The following is a 24,769-nucleotide window of genomic DNA, read 5'->3' on the forward strand; positions in this document are numbered from 1 at the left end:
ATTTTTGATCTAATACTCTCTTCCAGTGTCAGCAAATCTCCATCAGACGTTTCTCCACTCATTGAAGCTCCTGTGAACCCTGAACGCTCGGACTCGGAGGTGTTTTCTCAGGTGTCCTCGCACGAGTCCGGCTGGCACGTTTGGTCGGGCTGGTGGTCAGAAGAGGTCAAAGGTGAAGGTGTGTTTGAAGAGCCAGAGCATCTCCTGCCACCCTCAGAAAGCAGCAGGAGTGAAAGTGTTGTACGGGACCACGAGGACGAGACTCGATGGCAGGAGAACGTCCTGAATGAAGAGATGCAGAACATGGAGAACGATGAAGACAAACAAGTGAGTTGTTACGCTGCATTTTAGGATGTCAAAGATTAGCATCACTGTTGCTAGTACTCATACTTTTTGTACACATTTGAAATTTGAATCAATGCCAAACACTCGTTATTGAACTGTGATAGGGACATGAATGGCCCATAATTTTCACCTGTTAGATGATAAAATGGGTGAATAATAACAACAATAATAATATTTTTTGTTATTATATTAAATAAAAAAAAATGCAAATGGATTTAGTTTTATTTAAAATAATAATATTTAAATTATTAATTTTAACATTGTTCAAAAGATTAAAATGATACAATTATTCATTAATTTTTTTATTAATTAACAAAGTATTATTTTTAAAGCATTATTTCTTTTACATTTTATTTTAAATAAATTATTTAAATTATTTATTTTTCAATTATTTATTTTTCAATTATTTATTTTTTAATGATTTTTTTTAAAATTAATTATTTTTATAATTTTTTGAAATATATTTTAATACAGTATTGTAATTTTGATTTAAATACTTAAATTCTAAATTATCAAATTATTCTTTTTTTAATTAGTCATTCTTTTTTTAATGAGTAAATAAGTTTTTAATTATTACCTGAAGCTATTCATTTTTTTTTTTTTTTATGTAAAGGCTTTGGATAAAAGCCTTAAAAAGTTATCAAAATTATCAAATTATTATTTTCGTAAATGAGTAAATTATTTAAATGAATAATTGTAAAATTATTATAAATTATTAAATTTTTTACTTAAAGCTATTAAAAATTATTTAAACTCTTTTGTAAAGGCTTTGGATAAAATCATCTGCTAAATGAACGAATGTAAATGCAATGTAAAATGTCCCTTGGAAAAAAGGACACAAAACATATATAGATACCAAAATCTCCTAGAGACCCTTTTAACCAAAAACACTTGGGAACCACAAAACAACACCTTGGCAAACAAGTTTCACATGTCATTTTCTTAAAAAAAAACACTGTAAAAACATTTGTTTTGTCATTACAGTCCTCCAAATGTCAAATTAAAGCTGCAAAACAGTCTTTGTGTGACGAATCAGATATTTTTGTTATTATCAGAAGCCCATCAACCCAACCACATGACACTGTGTTTTTCCACCCAGAGAGTGTAGTTTCAGTGGCTTTCCAACATCAGGCATTACCCAAGATACCACAGTGACATGTCATACTTTCATATTTAGTACAGAGAGGAAATAACAGGCTGTTTTCGACAGGAGCAGATCAAAGATCTCAAACTCTACAAGATCGCCAATGAGCTCCTGCAGACGGAGAGGGCGTACGTGACCCGTCTGCATTTGCTGGACCAGGTCAGCCCATGTCACTCACTTTAAACTCTTTAAAATCATCCCGTTCACTCAGAGTTCTTTATCGGCATTGATGGTTCCGTGGAATCTTTCCATTCCATAAAAGAATCTTTATAGTGGAAATAGATTTGTAAAATGTTCGTCAAACTAAGAAATTAAAGGTTCTTTCAAGAACTGGTCATGGAAATCATCTTTTGGGGCCTATATTTTTTAAAGGGCTAGTTAACCCCAAAATGAAAATTAGCCCATGATTTACTCACCTTCAAAACATTCTAGGTGTATATGACTTCTTCTTTCAGACGAATAGAATCAGAGTTATATTAAAAAATGTCCTGGCTCTTCCAAGCTTTATAATGGCCGTGAATAGCTATATATTTTTTGAAGTCCATCAAAGTGCATCCATCCATGATAAAAGTGATCCACACTGCTCTGGTGGGTTAATAAAGGCCTTCTGAAGCGAAAGCGATCCTTTCGTGTGAGAAAAATATCCATATTTAAAATTTTATTGTCTAAAATAATTAGCTTCCAGCAGACTAAAAGGTCCCACTTTATATTAAGTGGCTTTAACTACTATGTACTTACATTAATGAATAATTTGATACAATGGACTTATTGTGTACATACATGTTTATACATTGCACTTATATTTTAAAAATACCTGCATGTAATTATCGCTGTAATTAATTTAGTTTACCCTTCCCTTACACCTTAACCCATCCTTAAACCGACCCATACCACACACCTGACCCTAACCTTACCCGTATCACACACACCTGACCCCAAACTTACCCGTATCACACACACCTGACCCTAACCTTACCCGTATCACACACACCTGACCCTAACCTTACCCGTATCACACACACCTGACCCCAACCTTACCCGTATCACACACACCTGACCCTAACCTTACCCGTATCACACACACCTGACCCTAACCTTACCCGTATCACACACACCTGACCCCAACCTTACCCGTATCACACACACCTGACCCCAACCTTACCCGTATCACACACACCTGACCCTAACCTTACCCGTATCACACACACCTGACCCTAACCTTACCCGTATCACACACACCTGACCCTAACCTTACCCGTATCACACACCTGACCCTAACCTTACCAGTATCACACACACCTGACCCTAACCTTACCCGTATCAAACACACCTGACCCCAACCTTACCCGTATCACACACACCTGACCCTAACCTTACCCGTATCACACACACCTGACCCCAACCTTACCCGTATCACACACACCTGACCCTAACACACACACCTGACCCTAACCTTACCCGTATCACACACACCTGACCCCAACCTTACCCGTATCACACACACCTGACCCCAACCTTACCCGTATCACACACACCTGACCCCAACCTTACCCGTATCACACACACCTGACCCTAACCTTACCCGTATCACACACACCTGACCCTAACCTTACCCGTATCACACACCTGACCCTAACCTTACCCGTATCACACACACCTGACCCTAACCTTACCCGTATCACACACACCTGACCCTAACCTTACCAGTATCACACACACCTGCCCCTAACCTCACCAGTATCACACACACCTGACCCTAACCTTACCAGTATCACACACACCTGACCCTAACCTTACCAGTATCACACACACCTGACCCTAACCTTACCCGTATCACACACACCTGACCCTAACCTTACCAGTATTACACACACCTGACCCTAACCTTACCCGTATCACACACACCTGACCCTAACCTTACCAGTATCACACACACCTGACCCTAACCTTACCCGTATCACACACACCTGACCCTAATCTTACCAGTATCACACACACCTGACCCTAACCTTACCCGTATCACTTGTCAATAGCAGCACAAGTGTTTTACAATACAACCTGAACACAATAAGTACATTCTACTTACATCGAATAATAAGTACATAGTACTTAAACCACTTAATATAAAGTGGGACCGACTAGAATAAATACGTCATTTTTTAATATAACTCTGATTGTATTCGTCTGAAAGAACAATGTCATATACACCTAGGATGGCTTGAGGGTGAGTAAATCATGGGCTAATTTTCATTTTTGGGTGAACTATCCCTTTAAGAGTGACGTGTGCACTGTTTCTGCAGGTGTTCTGTGCTAAACTCACAGAGGAGGCTGGGAAGGGGGCGTTTCCTATCGAGGTGGTGAAGAGCATCTTCTCGAATGTGGGATCCATCCACACCTTCCACAGCGAGTTCCTCCTGCCTGAACTGGAGACACGGATGAGCCAGTGGTGAGCGTCGTCTTCTTCTTCTTCTCAGATCTTCTCAGACTCCTGCTCACGTCTCGTCCTCCTGCAGGGACTCCACACCCCGCATCGGGGACATCCTGGCTCAGCTCGCGCCCTTTCTGAGGATGTACGCCGAGTACGTGATCAACTTCGACAGCGCCATGGATCTGCTCAAACAGTGGATGGAGCGATCGGCACAGTTTAGTGGAATCATTCAGGACATACAGGTGCTTTAACATGAATTATATGTCAATGTATATCAATATCAATCAATATACACTGCTGTTCAAAAGTTTGGGGTCGGTTTTTAAAAGAAGATTCTTCTGCTCACCAAGGCTGCATTTATTTGATTAAAATTTCAAAACAAACCCAGAAATATTGTGAAATATTATTTCCATGTAAAACAGCTGTTTTCTATGTGAATATATAGTAAAATGTAATTTATTCCTGTGATCAAAGCTGAATTTTCAGCATCATTACTCCAGTCTTCAGTGTCACATGACCCTTTAGAAATCATTCTAATAGGATTATTTGATGCTCAAGAAACATTTATGATTATTATCACAGTTGAAAACAGTTTTGCTGCTTCATATTTTTGTGGAAACCATGATTAATTTTTTTCAAGATTCTTTGAAAGTTCAAGAGAAAAGCATTTAATTAAAAAAGAAATATTTTGCATTATAATAAATGTCTTTACCGTCATCAATTTCAACTTTTGATCAATTTAATGCGTCCTTTCTGAAGAAAAGTATTAATTTCTTTAAAAAAAAAAAAATTCGTATTGACCCCAAACTTTTGAACGGTAGTGTATGGATAAAATTACTGGGTCTGATTTTCCAGTTAAATAGCTAAAATATATATAAAATAAAATTATTTAAATTAATTGGTTCTGATTTTCCAGTTAAATAGCTATAAATATATAAAAAAAATACATAATTTGGTTTGATACACCAGTTAAATATCTAAAATATGATATAAAATAACTTTGATTTTCTAGTTAAATGTCTAAAATATAAATACAAAATAATATAAAATAATTAGGTCTGATTCTTCAGTTAAATATTTAATATAATATAAAAATAATTTGGTCAGATTTTTTTGTTAAATATCTACAGTTGTCACGTTTTCTATGTGTTTAGTTATGTTCTGTGATCTTGTTTCCCCCTGTCTTTGTGATTTTGGTTTAGTCCTGTTAGTTTTTCCCGCTCCTCGTTTGTGTTCAGTTTCTTCCCCTGTGTTCAGTTAATTATCCCGTTAGTCCCAGTTCTTTTAAGCCTTGTGTTTTCCCTCAGTGTTTGTTGGTCGTCGTCCTTGTATGGTTGTGTCTCTGAATTCCTGGAGTTTGTTATTTTGTTCCTGAAGTTTATTTTGTAAATAAATCAACTACTTTGAAGTTCCTGCATCCTCGTCTTCAGCGACCTGCACACACCCTGACAACAGTAAATATCTATCAAATTAAATAATGTATTCTTCAACACCAATTTACTTGAAGCAACACAGCAATTGTATCTTTAATAAAATGATATTTCGACTCGTTTTTTTATTGGATTTATTCAACTGTTTGAAATGTTTATTAATGTGCACATACTGTTTCACATACTAGTTTTAGAAACGGTAGGTCATATACATACGCACTGCACAGTATGCAGCACACAAGTGTTGCATTCAGGAACATTCATTACCATGACTTTACAAAGTGGCATGACTTCCAAAATCGAATAAATGGGTTTGATGTGTGTTTTTCAGAGTCATGACGTGTGTGGGAATCTGACTCTGCAGCATCACATGCTGGAGCCGGTGCAACGGGTCCCTCGTTACGAGATGCTGCTCAAAGACTATCTGAAGAAACTCCCGGAGAACGACACGGACCGCAGCCAGGCCGAGAGTGAGACATGTTCTTGTGTTTTAAGCACAGCGTGTGTGTGTGTGTGTGTCCTTCAGAGCATGTAAACTGTTAAGCATGAGCAACTGAACGTGAACATGCAGGATAAAGTGAAAGTGTTGTTTAGTTCCCAGATACTTTCAGTTCCATAACTGGATGAGTCAGCTCCGATATCACTTCTCCTTCCTGTTTTCCAGAGTCTCTGAACATCATCTCAATGGCTGCCGCACACTCCAACACGGCCATCCGCAAGATGGTGAGACACACTTTCACTTATCCTGCTAGTTACATGCATTAGTCAGAACAAGATGGCCTTCTTCCTGACTGTGATTTATGATGTTTATATGCAATTGTTGTCATAAATATATATTTAATTAAATTGGTATATATATATATATATATATATATATATATATATATATATACACACACACACATATATATAAGTAATGCATTTATTATTATTTTATTATTGGTTTTTTTATTTAGACAAATAGTTTAGCACTTTCAAGAGAAATTTTTGCAGCATTAAATATGAATCCGTTTTTATCCACAGCAAACTTTAACAACTTTTGTAACACTTTACAACAAGGTTCTATTTATTAATTTTTATTAGTTAACTAATACATATTAATTAACATGAACTAACAATGAGCAATACATAGCACTTATTAATCTTGATGTTAATTTCAATATTTACTAATACATAACAAAGATCACAAGTTGTATCTGTGTTAATATTATGTAACGGATCGGAGTTAACATGAACTATAAAAAGTTATATTTTTATTAACTAGCATTAACAAAGATCATGAAATACTGTAACAAATATATTGCTCATGTTTAATGTTGATTCATTAATTAACCAAAGTTAAATAATTAAACTTGCTGTTAAGTGTTACTAAAACCCTGTTTATGTTTGTAAATTGCTCTTTTATATAATTTCAACGTGTTCCTCGCCATGAAAATAGCTTGCATCGAGTTAAAACGCCAACTAACCAATCATCCGGGTTTCAAGTCTTTTCTCTGCGTGTTTTCCAGGAGAACCTGAAGAAGCTCATGGAGATCTACGAGATGCTGGGATGTGAGGAGGACATCGTTAACCCGTCCAACGAGCTCATTAAAGAAGGACAGATCCTAAAGCTGGCCGCCAGAAACACCTCGTCCATGGAGAGATACCTCTACCTGGTGAGATGAAGCAAACACACTCATGCATGCAAACTTTTTATTTTGGCAAAAATTATTTTCTTACTCAGTATTTTTGACTTGTTTCACATTACAAACATCTAAACATTTATACATTTACTTGAGAAGCTAAATTACTTAAGGTATTAAGTCTTTAAAAAATATATGATTAGGGGTTACACTTTATTTGGTAACACTTTATTTTACAGTGTCCTTGTTACATGTTACATGTACTTACCATAGTAATAACAGTAAATTATGCATAATTACATGCAACTAACCCTCAACCAAATCCTAATCCTACTCTAACCCTATAGTAAGTACATGTAGTTTATTAATATCACTTAGTACTTACATATATAATTACACTGTAACAATCACACCTTAAAATAAAGTGTAACCCTTTGTTTTTAAGGTGTCATTGTTACAGTGTAATTATATATTTAAATGCTGAGTAATATTAATTAACAGCATGTACTTACTATAGGGTTAGGATAGGATTAGGTTGAGGGTTAGTTGCATGTAATTATGCATACTGCTATTACTATGGTAAGTACATGTAACATATGTAACTAGGCACTGTAAAATAAAGTGTAACCTGATTATGTTTATATTATGTACAGGTGAAACTCGAAAAATTTGAATATCCTGCAAAAGTTAGTGTATTTCAGTAATTCAAATTAAAAGGTGAAACTAATATATTAAGTATATATAACTATATACATATGCACGATTATACTTTTCAGAGGGCCGACATTTCTGCATTTAAAATCCTTTTTTTTATTGATTTCATGTAATATTCTAATTTTATGAGATTTTGAATTTGGGGTTTTCATAAGCTGTAAGCCATAATCATCAAAATTGTAACTTTTGCACGATATCCTAATTTTTCGAGTGTCACCTGTATTTTAATCACGGCATCCTTCTTTTTACAGTTTAACAACATGTTGTTGTACTGCGTGCCCAAGTTCAGTCTCGTGGGTCAGCGGTTCACCGTGCGCAAGCGTGTCGGCGTTGCGGGCATGAAGGTGCGTGAGACCTCCAATGACGACTATCCTCACACTTTCCAGGTGTCGGGTAAAGAGCGAACGCTGGAGCTGCAGGCCAGGTGACAACAGAATACACTCATGTGACGTGTTTATGAAGAATAGCGTCTGTTTTTAATCTCATAATGACTGTAGCTTTTCGTTGTTCACAGCTCAGAGCAAGACAAAGAGGACTGGATTAAGGTATCAGTGTCGTTCAGTTGCTCAAAGCTACAGTAAATCTGAATTATTTGAATGTAAGGATCAGGAAAGTATGGAAGCTTATTTCGGCCATGGAATAGAAAGAAAAAGTAAATTGCAACAATTCTGTCTTTTTTGCAAATATGAGGAATAAAGGAATTGCGAGGGGAATATGTCTGATTCGTGCGATATAAACTCATAATTGTGAGAAAAATAGTCAGAATTAAGAGGTAATAATTTTTTTTTATTATGTAGCAAAAACTAGTTTGTGACTTTTTTCTTGGAACTCGCAATTCTATTTTGTCCTAAAAATTGAGCGTTTTTATCTTGCGATTCTGAGTTCATCTCACAAATCTGACCTTTTTTTGCAATTGCGAGATATAAACTCGGAATCCAAATTTTTTCGTCAGAAATGGCAGTTTATATTTCGCAATTGCGCAAAAAAATTTTTTTCCCTTTTTATATTCCATGGCGGAAACAAGCTTCCAAAGGAGGGTTTTAATGTGGGTTGTTTATGTTCCAGGCGTTCCAGGAGACCATTGAAATCTTTCAACAGAAGAATGAAACCTTCAAGTCAGCCTCTAAAGAAGTGGCGGATGAGGTGTCTGTAAGTAGAAAATTGCAAAACAGCGTGCTAAAGAGTTCAAGAGCGAATCCATGAACTATCACTGTTTTGTTCTTTATTGAAAACACTTTCTTTATTTGGGCTCATGTGTTTTTCAGAAAGAGGAGTTGGGGAAGAGAGCCCCGCGCTGGATTCGGGACAATGAAGTGACCATGTGCATGAAATGCAAGGAGCCCTTCAACGCTCTGACCCGCAGGAGACACCACTGCAGGGCATGTGGATACGTGAGTTTGCATGGATACAAAGTTCTGTCAAGAAACTCTTGATGGCGCAGGCTCTTAAAGGGATACTTCAGGATTTAGCATTAAGCTTTGTTTCAGTAGAAAACGTGTATTTTTTTCAAATGACTGTGCTTCCCTTCCTCATATCCCCCTGAGACGAGAGATTCATGTATTTTTTGTCTGTAAAAAATCCTCCGATAACGCAAAAATCGTCATTTTGCGTCATCTGAGTATTTTTTGGCCAGAGGCTAAAGACTACAGCCAGTAGAAGGCTCTAGATCCGCATGTTTTCAACCCGCCCATAGAGGGTGGCATCTCACTCACAGAATGTACAAATAGTGTCAGCCATCTTTTTTTGGAAGCTAAACTAACCGGTTCTTATTCTGTGGAGAAAGCTTAGTAGTGGTTACCATCCTCTTTTTCCTGGAACTTTTGGACGATCTCGACGGCCGGAGATTCGGCTTTTGTCGTCTGCCGTCGCCATTCATTGTTTACATGCACACCTTTTATTTCAATCTAACTGAATTCATTCCGATTGGTGAATCTGAATGTAGTGTTTACATGAACGCTAAACAAGTGATGGGTTAATGTGCGTTTAACATTGCTAAGAAAATTCCTGCTCCTCCGTGAGCGATACGAGACCGGTGCGTCTCACAGGTGTCGCTCATCAGTAATCACTTGCGTCGTTCTCCCGCGGCCCTCAGTCTCGTCCATACATATATACACTAGATGTCGCCATGGGGTTCTAAGCATGCGTCAAAACCGCCGCCTACTTGGAACAGGGGTCTTGTCATAGTAAGTAGCTAGGTAACACTGAATTCATGGATGATGCCGGACTTTTGTGCTGCGTATGGATGTTTACACGAATGAAATCTAAAAACCAGACAGCAAGGGATTACATTTCACAAGATTGTGAAATTTTGTAATTTTTTTAAAATTTCTCTGGACTCTATAATAAATACATGTCTGACCGTTGGAACGAACCAAAACAACTAGAAAATCGCATTCATGACGATTTATGGTGATTTTATTACTGTATGACCTTTTCCTACATTGACGCTGATGAGGGGCTCCCCTGTTTCAAGATGGCAGCTCTATTGACGCATTCGTTCCAATGAAATATGGCCATATAAATATCAGCATCTGCACCAAATTGCATATTTTATTTTGGGCCTCTGAATAAAACTGAGGAGTTTTTCCTCCTTGAGTTTGAGCGCCATATTCTCACTATATCATACTGTATAATCAAATATTTTTCTATTAAATATGAGACAAAATTCCCTATGTAAAAAAACAAATTACTTTTGATTTTTTCAGACTTTACATGGTTATAATATTGTTTTTTAGAAGGTTTTGAAGTGAAGCAAGCTTTTTTTTGTACTTTAAAAGATGAGCTTATGTTTTAAGATGTGTTTCAGGTTGTGTGCCATAAATGTTCGGACTACAAGGTGCCACTGAGGTACGACAGTAACAGATTAAATAAGGTCTGTAAAGACTGTTACTTCACTCTGACCGGCAGAGTGGACACCGAGGAACCAGTTGCCGGGAAGAAAAGAGGAATTCTTGAGGTATTTGTCATTGATGTTTTTTTTTTTTGTTCTTTCTGTCTGCGTGAACCGTTTTTGATTTTGTCTCCTGACCTTTCCAGATTGAAGCCGCCCAGGTTTCAGGAAACAGTGTCCAGTGTGGGTTCCTGCAGTACAGTGACAGAACTAAACTGTGCCAGAGGTTCTGGTGTGTGATTCCACAGCACGAAGCACTTGTGCTTTACCTTTATGGCGCTCCACAGGTGAGAGACACTCACAATAATCGGCTAAAGATATCATTGAATATGCTGATTTCTTCAAAATACTCCTAAAAACCTTATTTTGTGCATCTTGCATTAGATTAGGTTGGCTTGACAAAGCAATGCCCTAGCAGCCACTCTGAACACATTAGGATCTGCTTAGCAACACCCTAGCAACCCCTAGATACCCTAGTAACAACTCAGAACATAGAACCACTTTGAACACCTTAACAACCACTCAAAACACCTTAGCAACATCCTAGCTACCATCTGAAACCCCAGAGACTACTCTGAACCCCTCAGCAACACCCTAGCAACTACTCAAAACACCTTAGCAACATCATATCTACCATCTGAAATCCAAAAGACTACTCTGAACACCTCAGCAACACACTAGCAACCACTCAGAATACCTTAGCAACATCCTTGCTACCATCTGAAACCCCAGGAATTACTCTGAACACCTAAGCAACACTCTAGCAACCACTCAAAACACCTAAGCAACCACTTAGCAACATCCTAGCTACCGTCTGAAAGCAACATCCTAGCTACCATCTGAAACCATAACAACTACTTTGAAGGCATTAGCAACTGCTTAGGAACATCCTAGCAACCAATAGAAACCCTAGCTGCAACTTTGAACACCTTAGAAACCACTTAGGAACATCGTAGCTACCAACTGAAACCCTAACAACTACTCTGAAAGCATCATCAACAGCTTAGCAACATCTTAGCAACCGCTAGAAACCCTAGCAACAGCTTAAAACTCCTTAGCAACCACTCTGCAACATTCTAGCTACCATCTGAAACCCTAGAAACTACTCTGAAAGCTTTAGCAACTGCTTAGCAACCATCTAAAACTTTGAAAACCACTCAGAATACCTTAGCAACGTCTTAGTTACCTTCTGAAATCCTAGCAACTACTCTGAAAGCATTAGCAACTGCATAGCAACAACTCGGAACACCTTAGCAACCACTTAGCAACATTTTAGCTACCATCTGAAACCTTGGCAACCACTTAACAACGCCCAAGCAACCTCTCAATCACTTGTCAGTTCCACTTAGAGCACAGTTAAGAACTGCATAGCAATGTCCTTGCTATCACCAGAAACCCTTTAAACCACCTTAGCAACGCCTTAGCAACCACTCATAACACCATGACAATCCCCGAACTTTAGTAACTTCTCTTTTCTAGATTTAAATGTTAATATCGACCGTCACTCAGTCCAGTTTCTTTGGGATTTTTTTTCCCCCCAGGATGTCAAAGCCCAGTGTACCATCCCGCTCCTGGGTTACCAGGTTGAGGACGTGGATCATCCTCCCACCAGCTTCCGTCTGTGCCAGTCCAAATCTGTCCACTGCTTCACTGCCGACACGGAGGAAATGAAGCTGCGCTGGCTGAGAGTGATACGCAAAGCTGTGATCGGGGAGATGCTGGAATGCCAGACGCCAGATGATGGAGACCTTGCCAATGGCTTCCATGAAGGCGTGCCTGATGGCACCTGAAAAAACTGTCGGTTTTCGTTTAATTTCATTTCGGTTTTGTTAGGTGTGCAACTTTAAAAATCCCAGCAGATTAGAATATGTGTTGGTAAAGAAAACACTTAAGGAACAGATTGGATTTGTTGAGGAGTGTATAAATAATGACAAATCAATATCAGATATTTGAATGCACTGTAATGTCGACCTCAATCAGACTGGTATAACATTCAGTAATTGTTTAAATGATTTTACTGACTTATTATTTGTTCGCAGACCAATCACTGCAAAGCTAATCCAAATTATGCTTTGTGATTTATTAGTCTTTCTCTTTGTGCCATCATCTTTTATGTATATTTTTAATTTTTTTAATGCTGTTTGTCACTGTCCATAAGATTTATGCACTTTATTGCTTTTTGTAAAACAGGACGTTGACATTAAAATGAATAAAATAATAAAAGCTCCATCGCATTGATCCCTAGACCTGTCTGTGGTGGATATTCTAAACACTGCATTATCATTTATTAAAAATAAAATGAAAATAACAAACTAATGTTTGTTATTATGAATTCAGTTTTGGGGTGAAATGTGACTTAGCAGCTGCTTCAGATTCACAGACATAAATGAAGACTTCACGCTTATTCAACAGCAGGAAAAAAGAACACTATTGTTTGGTCAGATGAACAAAATGGTGAAATTAACTACGCTATTTATAACTAATAATGATATTTAGACTGTACTTATTGTATGTAGGGGAAGTGGCACACCATGACTTTTTGCAATCAAAGTGTGTGAAAAACCAACCAACTAACAGGAAACTTAAGTCCTGAGTTTCCGAATTGGTAGAACAGACAAAAACCGCCAAAATTGCATCAACAGAAACACTAGAAGCCAGTAAGTAATTTTCAATATTACAGAAACATTGCACCAATACTTCCCAGCCAAAAAATAAAATAAAACATGTTCTAAGAACATTTTTCTAACATTCCCTGATCCCATATAGCCTAAGATATGAACATTTTATTTTCCGATGAATGCCATAACGTCATGTTTTATCTTGGTTATGTAAACGTTAAGAGCACATTTATTTGTGTACACATTTTGGGATTGATACTTTTGAACGTTCTCTGAACATTATGAAACTAACATTTAAATGTCAGATGAACGTCCAACTAAAACGTTTCACCAAAAAGAAAAAAAAACCTTCCATGATGTTATATAGATGATTCATATTATATCAGATCATTATAACTTTCAACAAATGTTCTTTTCATATATATATATATATATATATATATATATATATATATATATATATATGTTCTATTAACGTAACTCGAGGAATGTTTGTTCATAACTTTGAGAGAACGTTGCCAGAACATATCATTTTCTTTCAGAGAAAACAATGCAAAATAAATTTCAGTAGAGGAAAAAACTCCAGACAACATAAGCTGTGGAAAATTATAAGTGATCTAGGGGCTTTAAACAGTTTTTATTTTAAATATTTATTTATTTAATTATTTATTTTACAGCGGGAAAATCGGGTAAGTCTATCCCTCTCAGTTGTCGTGACAACCTCATACTGTCATGGCGCTGCTCTGAATAAGGTCTATAAGATGGGTTCATGTAAGCATTACAAAATTACTGTTTAACATGTAGAGAAAATATGTTAATGTGATTCACAGAATCATTTTGTGTGAAAATGTGTTTTTGTCAAACTTGATCAGCTGCTTTTCGTCGTTGTACTAAATGTTCCTCTTCATGAGTCACTTGATCCCAACTGACAAACAGGAAAGCTGTTCACATCAAGATCAACAACATGAGGATGATGTAAAGGTTTATTCACGCGTTAATGTATGAATTTATAGTATTATCAATGGTCAAATCACTTCACATTTTCCGCAACATGAATGTTGGCAGTGCAATAAATATATGCGGTTTTCCTAAACTGCACAATCCTCTTGAGCTGATAGGAACATCTTTAGCTCTCTCTGGTTGCAGGTAAATCAATATAGGCGAAAGGAAACTCTTCCTCTTGAAAACTGGAATTACAACATAAAACAAAGGCTTACCGCACCTCTGTCAACAGTTGTCCATGTTCATTCATGTTTGGCAACATCTCACTGGAAACGCCATGATGATGTAAGGGATAGTTCACCCAAAAAATTATCATTATTTACTCATAAAAAAATTTTGTTCTTTGGGACACAAAAGAATAGTTCAAGAAAAAATTTCAGCTGTTGTTGTACAGATATTTACGGAAGCCCTGGGAGTCTAAATACTTTGGACCCCACTGACTTTAATTGTATAGATAGATAGATAGATAGTCAAAATATCTTTTGTGCTCCACTGCATAAAGAAGATTAAAGAAGTCATTTGATTTAAGATGAAGAATTGTCATGACACTGTTTATTTACAAAGCATTTTAATATAAAGTTAAATATAGCCTATGTTAAAAAAATCATGTTGACATGTAGGTAGTCCATACATTAAAGAAGTGCTCTTGCAGGTTAGATATTAAACTAAAGATCACAGTTAGTAATTAGTACAGTTAGTAAGTTTCCACGGTCTCTTTATTTTTTAATAATATTTGTTTCTACTTACCTTGTTGACATCACATGACCAGACAACAGTCATAATAAATTAATAAAGGGTGACAAATAAATGTGAATAGGGCATTTCAACCATGACATTAGTAAAAAAAAAAAATAATTGCATGATGTCAGTATAAAATCCAAAACCATTTTTGTATCAACCAGAATAAAAATAAATAAAAAAAGACTTTGTGCTCCATCTCGAAATTTATGCAGATAACACATGCAAGAATAACAGAATACCAGCGCTTCTTCTATTTACAGCTTTATTATGGGCATTTAAAATGACCCAATCTCTAAATCAAACAAAAAATGAATTGTGTTGCAGTGCAAGATAATATCAAGACTGCATTTTGCAGAAAAAATCAATGCATGACATGCATGCATTAAATAAGGATATCATTTATGTTTATAAAAATCTAAAAAAATCTAAAAGTAGTAACAGAACACTTAAAAAAAGCCTCACTTTTTTAAAAACGAAGACACTGATTTGCTTCATGAAGTAGGTCTGTACTGAAGGTCTTCAAGCTGAACGCTTCTCCACACCTTGTTTAATGCCTAGCACCAAGTGTAGAAACCAGTTGAACTGCACTGTCCAACCCTTGTCTCGACAGATCTCGATTTGGTCCAAGAAGTGTTGTTTGGCCTCGTCCTCCGAGCGTCCGACCGTCAGCGCTTCCCGTATGTACTCGATGTCCTCCTTGCTGGTCAGCTGAGGCATGCCGGTCATCAGCATCATGGAGAACAGGATGATCAGCAGGTTGGTGTGGTGTCTCAGAGCCAGGTACGCCCTCAGGCACACGTTCTGCGTTTATGAGGAAGTTTATGTTTAGTCACAGCAGAAGAATATGTGGTTACACTTAATTTTGATGGTCCACTTTAGATATAATCTACTAACTATAAGTAACCCCGCAACTACATATCAGGTAACTCTCATTAGATTATTAGTAGACTGTCTGCTTAATATCTGCTAACACTTTATTGTTGGGGTGTAACGATACCCTCATGTCACGGTTCGATACATATTACGAAACTGAACTAGCAATATGATATTATTGCAATGCTCCAAGACATATGATAAAAGGGTAACAAAAAATGTACTGTTAAAAATGCTAAATTTGATATTACATTGTGTGTGTAAATGAATATGCTTGGACTTGGTGCTGGAAACCCAAAGCACAGGACAATAGAGACACCAGAATAACAATATTCATGATTCTGAAGCTGAATATGAATATGCTTGCACTCTGTCACTGAGATATATTTAAAATAATGTAGGCCAATTTTTACTGGTAATATCAGACATTTGGCATTATCAGGACACAAATACTCCCTCATTGCATTATTATACATTATATTTAACATTATATATAGTAGTCAAATGTCGTACTGACACTAAAACTTATATTTTTAATTTTGGGTGAACTATACACAAGTGAACACACCCATGCTAAAGTTGACTAAAAAGAGGAATAAAAAAATCATAATTTGGAAATTGATCTTAATGCCTTAATTTTAAAAAATGAGGAACAATCCAACCTTTAAGGACACCAATTTTCTTTGTGAATGAATAATGTATCGGAAATAAATAAATGGTAAATAAAATCTCTAGGTATGGTGAAGGGAATGTGATGATGTGGGATATTTTAATTCCAAAGGCCAAGGGAACTTTATCAGGATGCATATTATCCTGGATCCATGAAATAACTGGCCTTTAAAAATAAAAATATGCTTGCATCTATGGGAATTTAACATAGGGGTGTCCTGACTTATGCAACCTGTATTTTAAGGAAGAACATTTATTTATTTACGATACATTATTGATTCACAAAGAAAATTGGTGTCCTTAAAGGTTGGATTTTTCCTCATTTTTTAAATTAAGGCATTAAGATCAATTTCCAAAAGATGATTTTTTAAATCCTTTTTTTAGTCAACTTTAGCTTGGGTGTGTTCACTTATGCTAAGCACTGTATTCATTGTCACTATCCACAATACATATCGTTGCATTTTTGTATTGCGATATATTGTGACACGATATATTGTTGCACCCCTACTTTATTGTGATGCTCTAAAACAGATATTCTACTGACTGACTATAAGTAACTTCATGTCTACTAACCCAAGCCTAACAGTCTACTAATACTCTAATGAGAGTTAGTTGACATGTAGTTGCAAAATTACTTGTAGTTAGTAGAGTGTCTAAAGTAGAACATCAAAATCGTTACGGGTGAAATATTAAGAGCGTAAGTGTAAGTCTACCTGAAATTGGAGGAAATGAGTGCTGCTCTTTTTTCCTGTTGTGCCCATCAAGTAGAGGAAATCAGGAGTTAGCACAAAGGGAACTCGCTCCTTGCTTATCCCCAAGAAACTCTTGTAGTTTCCAAGTATGTGTCCAAAATCAATGTGAAAGAGGTTTCCTGGTGAAAAACATACATTTTGTTATTGTTCCTTGAAGTTATTATTGACTAAAGGAATATTCAGGCTTCAATACAAGCTAAACTCAAACACCAGTGTTTGCTGCATGATTTTACTTAGCACAACATTTTTTTTTAATAATAATTTAGACTCGTTTTCTTTTAAAAAGCAGAAATCAAGGTTAAAGGGTTAGTTCACAAGAGAATTCAAATTCTGTCCTCATTTACTTACCCTCAAGTTGTTCCAAACCTGTATGAGTTTCTTTCTTCTGTTGAACACAAAAGAAGATTTTTTTGAAGAATATGGGTAAGCAAACAGTTGTGGGCTAACATTGACCTTCATAGTATGTTTTTCCCCATACTATGGAAGTCAATGGTGCCCCACAACTGTTAAGTTACAAACATTCTTCAAAATATCTTCCTTTGTGTTCATCTGAACGCATACAATTTTTACAGGTTTGGAACAACTTTAGGGTGAGTAAATGATGACAGAATTTAAATTTCCCTTTAACCTTGATATAAGCTTTTTAAAAGAAAAATGGTCTAAACGAGACATTTTTGGGTGAACTGTCCCTTTAAGGTGAGGCACCAGCTGATGGGACCCATTTTGGGCGGTTTTAAAATGTGGCACTTGCAGTAATTCCCCTGTTAAAACCTGTGTTTTTCAGTTGTTATCAACATTATGCCACAAATGCTGTTGATTGACCTAAACCTGAACCTGAAATACTCCTTTAAACAGCAGTATTCTAGCAGAGAGGTTACTGTAATAAAAATAATTACCTGTCTCTGTGATCATTATGTTGTCATTGTGACGATCACCAATGCCCAGGACATAAGTTGCCACACAATACCCTCCACAGGAGAACACAAAGCGTTCAACAGCCTGCTGGTGCTAAAGAGGTGTTTTGGGGATGGAAAAAAATGCACAAACATGACATATCACCAATGCCTGACCTTTTTTACATTTGCATCAAGCAAATACAAACATGCAAACAAGTGAGGTAAAGGTGTGACGTATGACCTAACCACCTTATCAGAAGGTGTTGGTATATAAGTCAAGAGAGCCTGTTTAAAAATAGCACACTGGATGTGTGTAGGTGCTATGTCTGGTCTACACAAAGGCAAGCGCCCTCAAACCAAGACTCCAGGAAGTGAGGCGTTTCCTTCCTCTTTTGCAAATAAAACAGTTCAAGTGGAAATAAGAACATACCTTGTCCTCACTGACACACTTTTCACTGAGCCATTGGCTGAGGATTTCGTCTTTAAAAGCTCCGGTATTCCCAACAGTGCTTTGCTGAATGTTAGCAATAGTTGTGGCATCCTTCACTATTTCAATCATTCCTAGAAAAGTCCTTACATTGTTCAAGAATGTTGTTGTTTGACTCATAGCAGTGTTTGGAAAAAAACGTAATAACTTTAAAGACATATCAACCGCCATTACCAATTTTATTTCCAGTGGAAATGCAGCCGTATGGTAACAAGGAAAGATCCAAGGATTCCAGCTCCCAGATAGACTCCATTATTAGTAAAATCTGAAAGAAAGAAAGAAAGAAAAAGGTCTATTTGCAAGACAGCATTGGTGATGATCACTGCTAGCATGCATTTAAATGATCATGTCTACCTGTAATATCAGCATGTCCTGGCGAAGGTCATCCCCGTCTTTAAAGATGACTCCAATTGTGTCACTCGACAAGGTGGTTGGGTCGGCTCGTTTGAACTGAAGCCATAAGGGTTTCTTCTTGGATGCCATCACTTTGCATTGTTCAATCTACAATTAATATGGTGTATTGTTTAATGGGTGCATTATCTAAGGCTATTAATTTAGAAACTGGGCCCTAGTATATTTATTGATGCTTTTACAGGATATTAGTGGAATGTTCCATGTTCATTACAAGTTATGTAAGTCAACTGATAAAATGTTGATTTCCACCAAAGAAATAAAATCCACTCATCCCTCCTTTTTTTTGCAGTAAGACACTTAAAATGGAAGTCAATGGGGCTGATTATAGTAAATGTTAAAATATTCACTATTTCAATAGTATACCTACAAAACATACACAATGTGCATGTTAACATGATTTTAGAGTTTAAAAAGCACTGTGAAGTTATATGCAATTTCATTGCCATGACAATGCAATGTAATAAATCCTATAACGACAGTCAAAATTATTTAAACAGCTCTACTAATACAAGATTTAACAGAGAATGTTTTTTTAATAACATTAGAATCTTCACATTTCTGCTTTTAAATCCTCCAAAAATCAGTCTCATTCATTTCAATTGTAAATGCCTGACATTAATGTTGATTTGTGATGTTTTTCAAATAAAACAAGGGACAAGTCAAAATTATTTATTGTGGTGATCAATATTTAGCTGCAAATGCTATCGAACTTGTATTGAACCTGAAATATTCCTTTAAAACTAGAAGCATTTTATGTCAGCAGCAACTAAAATGGAAGAGCACTGTATAGTTTTACGTACCACAATTTCTCCTGCCCGTAGGCCCGGGTCGTAAGGGACTTTAAAGCTGTCTGGCAACCCTGATATCTGCAGACCTTCCAGTTTCTGGCGCAGCTGAGTAACAACTACAGTGTTCCCACCACATTAGATATAAAATGAACTGAGTTGGCCTATTGCAATACACTAGAGACAAATACTGGCTGTAGTCATCACCTTGTGGTGAAACGTCATACTTTTCAGCAGACATTTGCTTAATCTCACGAGTGACTTTTTGCAAGGCCTCTGTGATCTCCACCTGCTTCCTGAAGTCCTGCAGCATGGCTTCACCACAACCACGGAGATAAGCTTCCAGAATTACGGCATACCTCTGCTGATAGTGCATGGATTGAGCGATTTCACTACGCAGGAACCAGAACAAGAAATGGCCGATGCGCTTGCTCTGCGAAGGAGTTAAAAGAGTTGGCATGTTAAACTGAAAACATTTTAAAAACTGCAGTCGGATAAAGTTCTGACTTACTCGAAGTGCACGTTTGAGGAGGAACCTGGCAAGTGCGCTGTCATGGTAAGGTTCAAATTTTACAGCCTACAAAAAAAATAACCAACAACAAAGATGAATATTCTTTAAGTTGCACACTTCACATTATACGGTTATCAATCATACAGTGGGGTGATTCATTTTATGTAAATATTCCCTTGCTGATTTTAATAGCTATCTGAAGTTCCTTTGTTCATGTTGAGTTATGATATGCAAAACCAACCATAGCGTGTGTTGTAAGTCATCACCCGAGGCTTACCTGAACAAGCTGCAGGAGGTACCGAAGGACATCATCATCTCCCAGAGTCTCCAACTTCCGGACGGCCAAAGAGCGCACATTTTCATCAGAGAAGTGGCAGTCCAGTAACTGTAAAGCCAAACCCACATCAACCAAGCTTCGGTCCCATACGGTGCTCCTCTCCAGAAGACAGTGTGTAATCCCCACGGCCTCTTGTTTCCCCCACTTAACAGAGGAAAGAAACTTTGGATATGCTTTGGGATCCCTCATGCACTCCTGCCGAAAGTGCCAGAGCAATTCTTTATCTTCGGAGGTCAGTGGATGCAAGGGATCGGTAGCAATAATCTGCTCGAACTGTTTGCGCAGATGGTTGGGCATCTCTCTCTGTCCTCTCTCGCCTTCCATTTCCGAGTCCGGAAAATCCTTGCTCTTGGGAAGAGCCACAGGGTAGCAGTACTTGTCCAGGAGAATAGCAACAGCCATGGAGTTGTTCTTGTCCGGGTTGGTTGCTGACGTAAGTTTGTCAGCGTTAACGCTGCTGTGGTCTTCATTCTTCTCGGGCATCTTCCACATGTGCAAGATGAACTCCCCTTGTCTGAGCAGGGAACGGTGGTCCACCAGTAACAGGTTGACATAGTAGAGCAAGCGGCTCTTGTTTTTGTAGTCATTTTCCTTGGACGTTTGAGTCTGTGCTTTTCCACATGACACCTGAAGGCTAAGTCGGGCACCTTTGGGCAAGTCCTTGATCTTTATGTTGAACTCCAACCAGGTGTTCCAGAGTACCTCCTCTGTAAAGGGTTTGGAGTTTGTCCTTTCTAAGGCCAGGAGCTGCTGTCCATGGAAAATACTGGCCTCGACAAACACAATCAACTCTGAATTACGTGGGAGAACTGGTATGTCAATCCCCAAGATCTTCACCCTGAATTTACGATTGCAGTCCCAAAGGGAGATGGTGAACACCTTCTTGTGGTCCTTCTCAGTGATGGTCAGTTGTTCGTGAGTCCCAGCGACTCCAGTGCAGTCGTCGACCTGAGACCAGTCCTCTTTTTGGACCACATCTTGTTCTGGGTTTGGTGGATCTTCTAAAACCAGATGGATCTCTTCACCATTTTTAAGACACTGTCTGATCCAGTGGAAATTTCTAATCGGATGTTTGCCATATAGGTATTCCTCTCGTCCACAAACCCTCAAGACAAAATCGGTTTCACTGACGTCTTCTGGTATGCCTAAAAGTGCTCTCTTGTTAGTGATCTTGGCGAAGAAGCTCTGAAGAACCCCGACAGGTGTGTCATCTATAGACACCTTAATGGTCTGGCTTGTTGTATCCTTGTGTATCACCACCAAAATGTGATTGTTACTTATTTTGCTCAGCAAGTATTCAGGAAGAGGCTTCGTAGTCATCCAGGGATCCATTGAGTAAAGTTTGGGATCTCGATCAGACAGCTCGATTTTCCGAGGGGTCAGTAGCTTTCTTCGTGTGAACTCCAGTTCGTCGTCATGCACGTTGCTTACATCGGTAACATCGTATCCGATTAGGTGGTTCAGAAACCGTTGGTACTGAAGCGAATCCTCAATAGGTTGTGGTCTAACAACCAGATGAATCTTCCCAACTTCTTTTCTCAATGCTTTCCAATATCTGTTACAGTCAAGGGTTTGGAATACCTGCTGCTTGTCGTAGATCTCATACCAATTGCCCTTCTTCTGATAGAGTAGGATGCAGTAGTCCGGAGAGTATTTTTGGTAAAACTCAGGGCATAACTTAGTGGTTACTGCTCGGTGCCAAAGCTGGACCTTCACCTGCTCTACCGTCCAATTTCCGGTAACTTCGAGTTGCAGCGTGTCTAGGGTCTTGGTGTTTTTGTTGACGGTGGGAAGTATAAACTCAACAGGTATATGATCCATCGATACAACTGAGTTAGACGTAAATGCTTTCATTTTCCTTCTTCTCCTCTTGTTTTCCTCTCTACGAACTACTGGCGGTTCATCATCACTGGCTTGCTGTTCCATAACCAATGCTAATTTGGTAAAAGAAAGAGCAGTTCTCTCATAAAAAGGATTAGGGCTGCTTAAAGGAATAGTTCACCCAAAAATGAAAACTATCCCATAATTTACCCACCCTCAAGGCTTTACGCTTGTTCATGAGAGAGTCAAGTTCAGGCGGAAGGGTGAACTTTGACCAAGTAGCGGCCTTTGCTATGATCATCCGTTTCACTTTGAAAAGGCCTCGCAACAGAAGTGGCCTCCGTCCTCTTGCGCTCGAAAAAGAGCCCCGCCCCTTGCCATCATGGAAATTAATGGGAGCAAAAATGCCACCAAAATTATTAAAAATGCCCTCCATAAAATCAAGATAAATAGGGCAGAAATGGCCCTGTATGAGATCTTGTTTTTAATATTTATAACCGGATATAGAGTGCTGTTTTCCCGATTATCAGCACGAATGCAAATGTGATAGCCTATTGATTTTATTCAGAAGTTCAATAAACAGGAAGTTAATTTCAGGGGACTTTGGGGGGCCTCCTGTTTGTTTGAAATGGGCCTTCGAATTGCAAAGGGCGTTTCTGCTCTGACCCGATGTAGGGCGTAGGCGTAGTGTATGCTTAGGTAAAAAATAAGACTCCTCTCGCGAAAACCATGTAACTCTCTCCTGAACGTGCATACAGCCGTTGCTGGAAGCCAGTGATTATAGTTTATTAAGTTTAAATATGGATATTTTTCCTACAAAAACCTATCGCTACACTTCAGAAGGCATTTACTAACACACTGGAGTCGTATGGATTACTTTTATGATGGATGCGCTTTTAAAGCTTCATTATTCAATGCCATTACAAAGCTGGGAAGAGCTAGATATTATTTAATATGACTCTGATTGTGTTCGGCTAAAAGAAGAAAGTCATATACACATAATATATATATATATGGCTTCAGAGTGAGTAAATCATGGGATCATTTTCCTTTTTGGGTGAACTTTTCCTCTAATTTCATGCACAAATAGGTCACCATGGACCACCACCACCACAATATTTTACAAACTGATGACTGTTATAATTACACCTAAAATAGCTTCCTCAATTCAAAAATTAAAGAATAAAATCCTTTGGACTGCATTAACATCATTTATATAGCTGTATAGCAGGTGCACAGGTGTAATATAAGCTTAAAATGTTACTTTAGGTCATTAGTACAGAATTACATTTACATTTATAAACATATTTAGATATATTCTACTTGTTACAGAGTTACATTATCTAACATACAATCGGATACGAGTTAACGTTCACTTTATGCAAAGGAAGTCACCAAAGCAGGAAGCACAAATGTGCTAAGCTCTTAAAACAACAAATGTTGACAAAGCAGAAAAGTAAGCAAATAACGCAAACCGAATGTCACTGCAATCAATCATTAGTTTCATACATCGTCCAGTTTGCGAGAGGAAACTTTAAAAATGTCCATGTTGTAGAAACACACAGCAAAAGCGGAAGTTTATTTAATGACACTCTAACAAGTATGATATTTAGAGTAAAAACACAAGTAATTTATCTATGGTAACTGTCATTGTTACACAAAATAACAAGACAAACTAATTATAACACTGACAGCTCAGAAGTAACGGTTTTGCCGGAAGGTTGCCGTAAAAAAAGCGGAAAAATAATAAAACTCACCGTTCAGCAAACGCAGAGCCAAAGACCCTGAAAGCGGTCGAGTGAATATTTATACATGGATGCAGTAAAACTCAATGCAAACCACATACAAATATAATCGCTCCTATTCCAGCAGTTATTAGCCCAAAATAAACGCGACAGTCAGTCAGTCAGTCACAGAAGCGCGTTTCCCCTCCTCTCACAATCCGATCACACGCATTCAGACGCTGCTCCCATTGGCCTGACACTCTTTCGGCTCACTCTCGACTTTACACATTAGATAGACAGTAAACGCTTTACACATGCATAACATGTTGTAGGCTGTTATTTATAATATGCAAATATATAATTTTGCATAGACAATAAGGGTTTTAGATTGCATAACGATGAAGATTTAAAATATAAAATTTGTTTTGATGCATTTTTTAAATCAGGGGATTTCCAGTTCAATCACTCATCGAAGCACTACTTTATTAGACTATTTCTATTTTGTTTTTATTTAGTTGTTTACATGTCAACAATTAACATTTTGTCAATGTTAGAGACATTTTATT

At 37.5% G+C, this 24,769-nt stretch overlaps 2 protein-coding genes across 7 annotated transcripts in view; one reads left to right on the forward strand and one right to left on the reverse strand.

Annotated features, from left to right (window-relative positions):
• The window catches only part of fgd4b (FYVE, RhoGEF and PH domain containing 4b), a 24,145-nt gene extending 11,328 nt beyond the window's left edge, over positions 1-12,817 (forward strand). For 3 of the 6 annotated variants that reach the window (XM_077235158.1, XM_077235160.1, XM_077235161.1), the window contains exons 4-17: positions 27-327; positions 1,556-1,648; positions 3,790-3,935; positions 4,003-4,159; positions 5,679-5,817; positions 6,012-6,070; positions 6,856-7,002; positions 7,935-8,107; positions 8,198-8,228; positions 8,749-8,832; positions 8,949-9,074; positions 10,490-10,639; positions 10,720-10,860; positions 12,115-12,817. In XM_077235158.1, the coding sequence (XP_077091273.1) occupies positions 27-327; positions 1,556-1,648; positions 3,790-3,935; positions 4,003-4,159; positions 5,679-5,817; positions 6,012-6,070; positions 6,856-7,002; positions 7,935-8,107; positions 8,198-8,228; positions 8,749-8,832; positions 8,949-9,074; positions 10,490-10,639; positions 10,720-10,860; positions 12,115-12,363 (1,996 nt within the window). In that variant the 3' untranslated portion in view covers positions 12,364-12,817. The remainder of the gene's footprint in view (positions 1-26; positions 328-1,555; positions 1,649-3,789; positions 3,936-4,002; positions 4,160-5,678; positions 5,818-6,011; positions 6,071-6,855; positions 7,003-7,934; positions 8,108-8,197; positions 8,229-8,748; positions 8,833-8,948; positions 9,075-10,489; positions 10,640-10,719; positions 10,861-12,114) is intronic. The other 3 variants (XM_077235159.1, XM_077235162.1, XM_077235163.1) reach the window with 1 other exon arrangement.
• A 1,927-nt stretch (positions 12,818-14,744) lies between these two features.
• pik3cg (phosphatidylinositol-4,5-bisphosphate 3-kinase, catalytic subunit gamma) lies at positions 14,745-24,519 on the reverse strand. Its single transcript, XM_077235150.1, has 11 exons — positions 24,237-24,519; positions 20,599-22,592; positions 20,322-20,387; positions 20,018-20,243; positions 19,826-19,929; positions 18,966-19,112; positions 18,786-18,876; positions 18,555-18,685; positions 18,125-18,236; positions 17,190-17,347; positions 14,745-15,735 (listed from the first exon to the last, which is right to left on the reverse strand). The coding sequence occupies exons 2-11, from the start codon at positions 22,582-22,584 to the stop codon at positions 15,454-15,456; spliced, it is 3,303 nt and encodes a 1,100-aa protein (XP_077091265.1). The 5' UTR covers positions 22,585-22,592; positions 24,237-24,519; the 3' UTR covers positions 14,745-15,453.
• Between the last annotated feature and the right edge of the window lie 250 nt (positions 24,520-24,769).

This window comes from Siphateles boraxobius, unplaced genomic scaffold (assembly GCF_051911475.1).
Source record: "Siphateles boraxobius isolate OS27281-9 unplaced genomic scaffold, OSU_SipBor_1 19, whole genome shotgun sequence".
Lineage (NCBI taxonomy): Eukaryota > Metazoa > Chordata > Actinopteri > Cypriniformes > Leuciscidae > Siphateles > Siphateles boraxobius.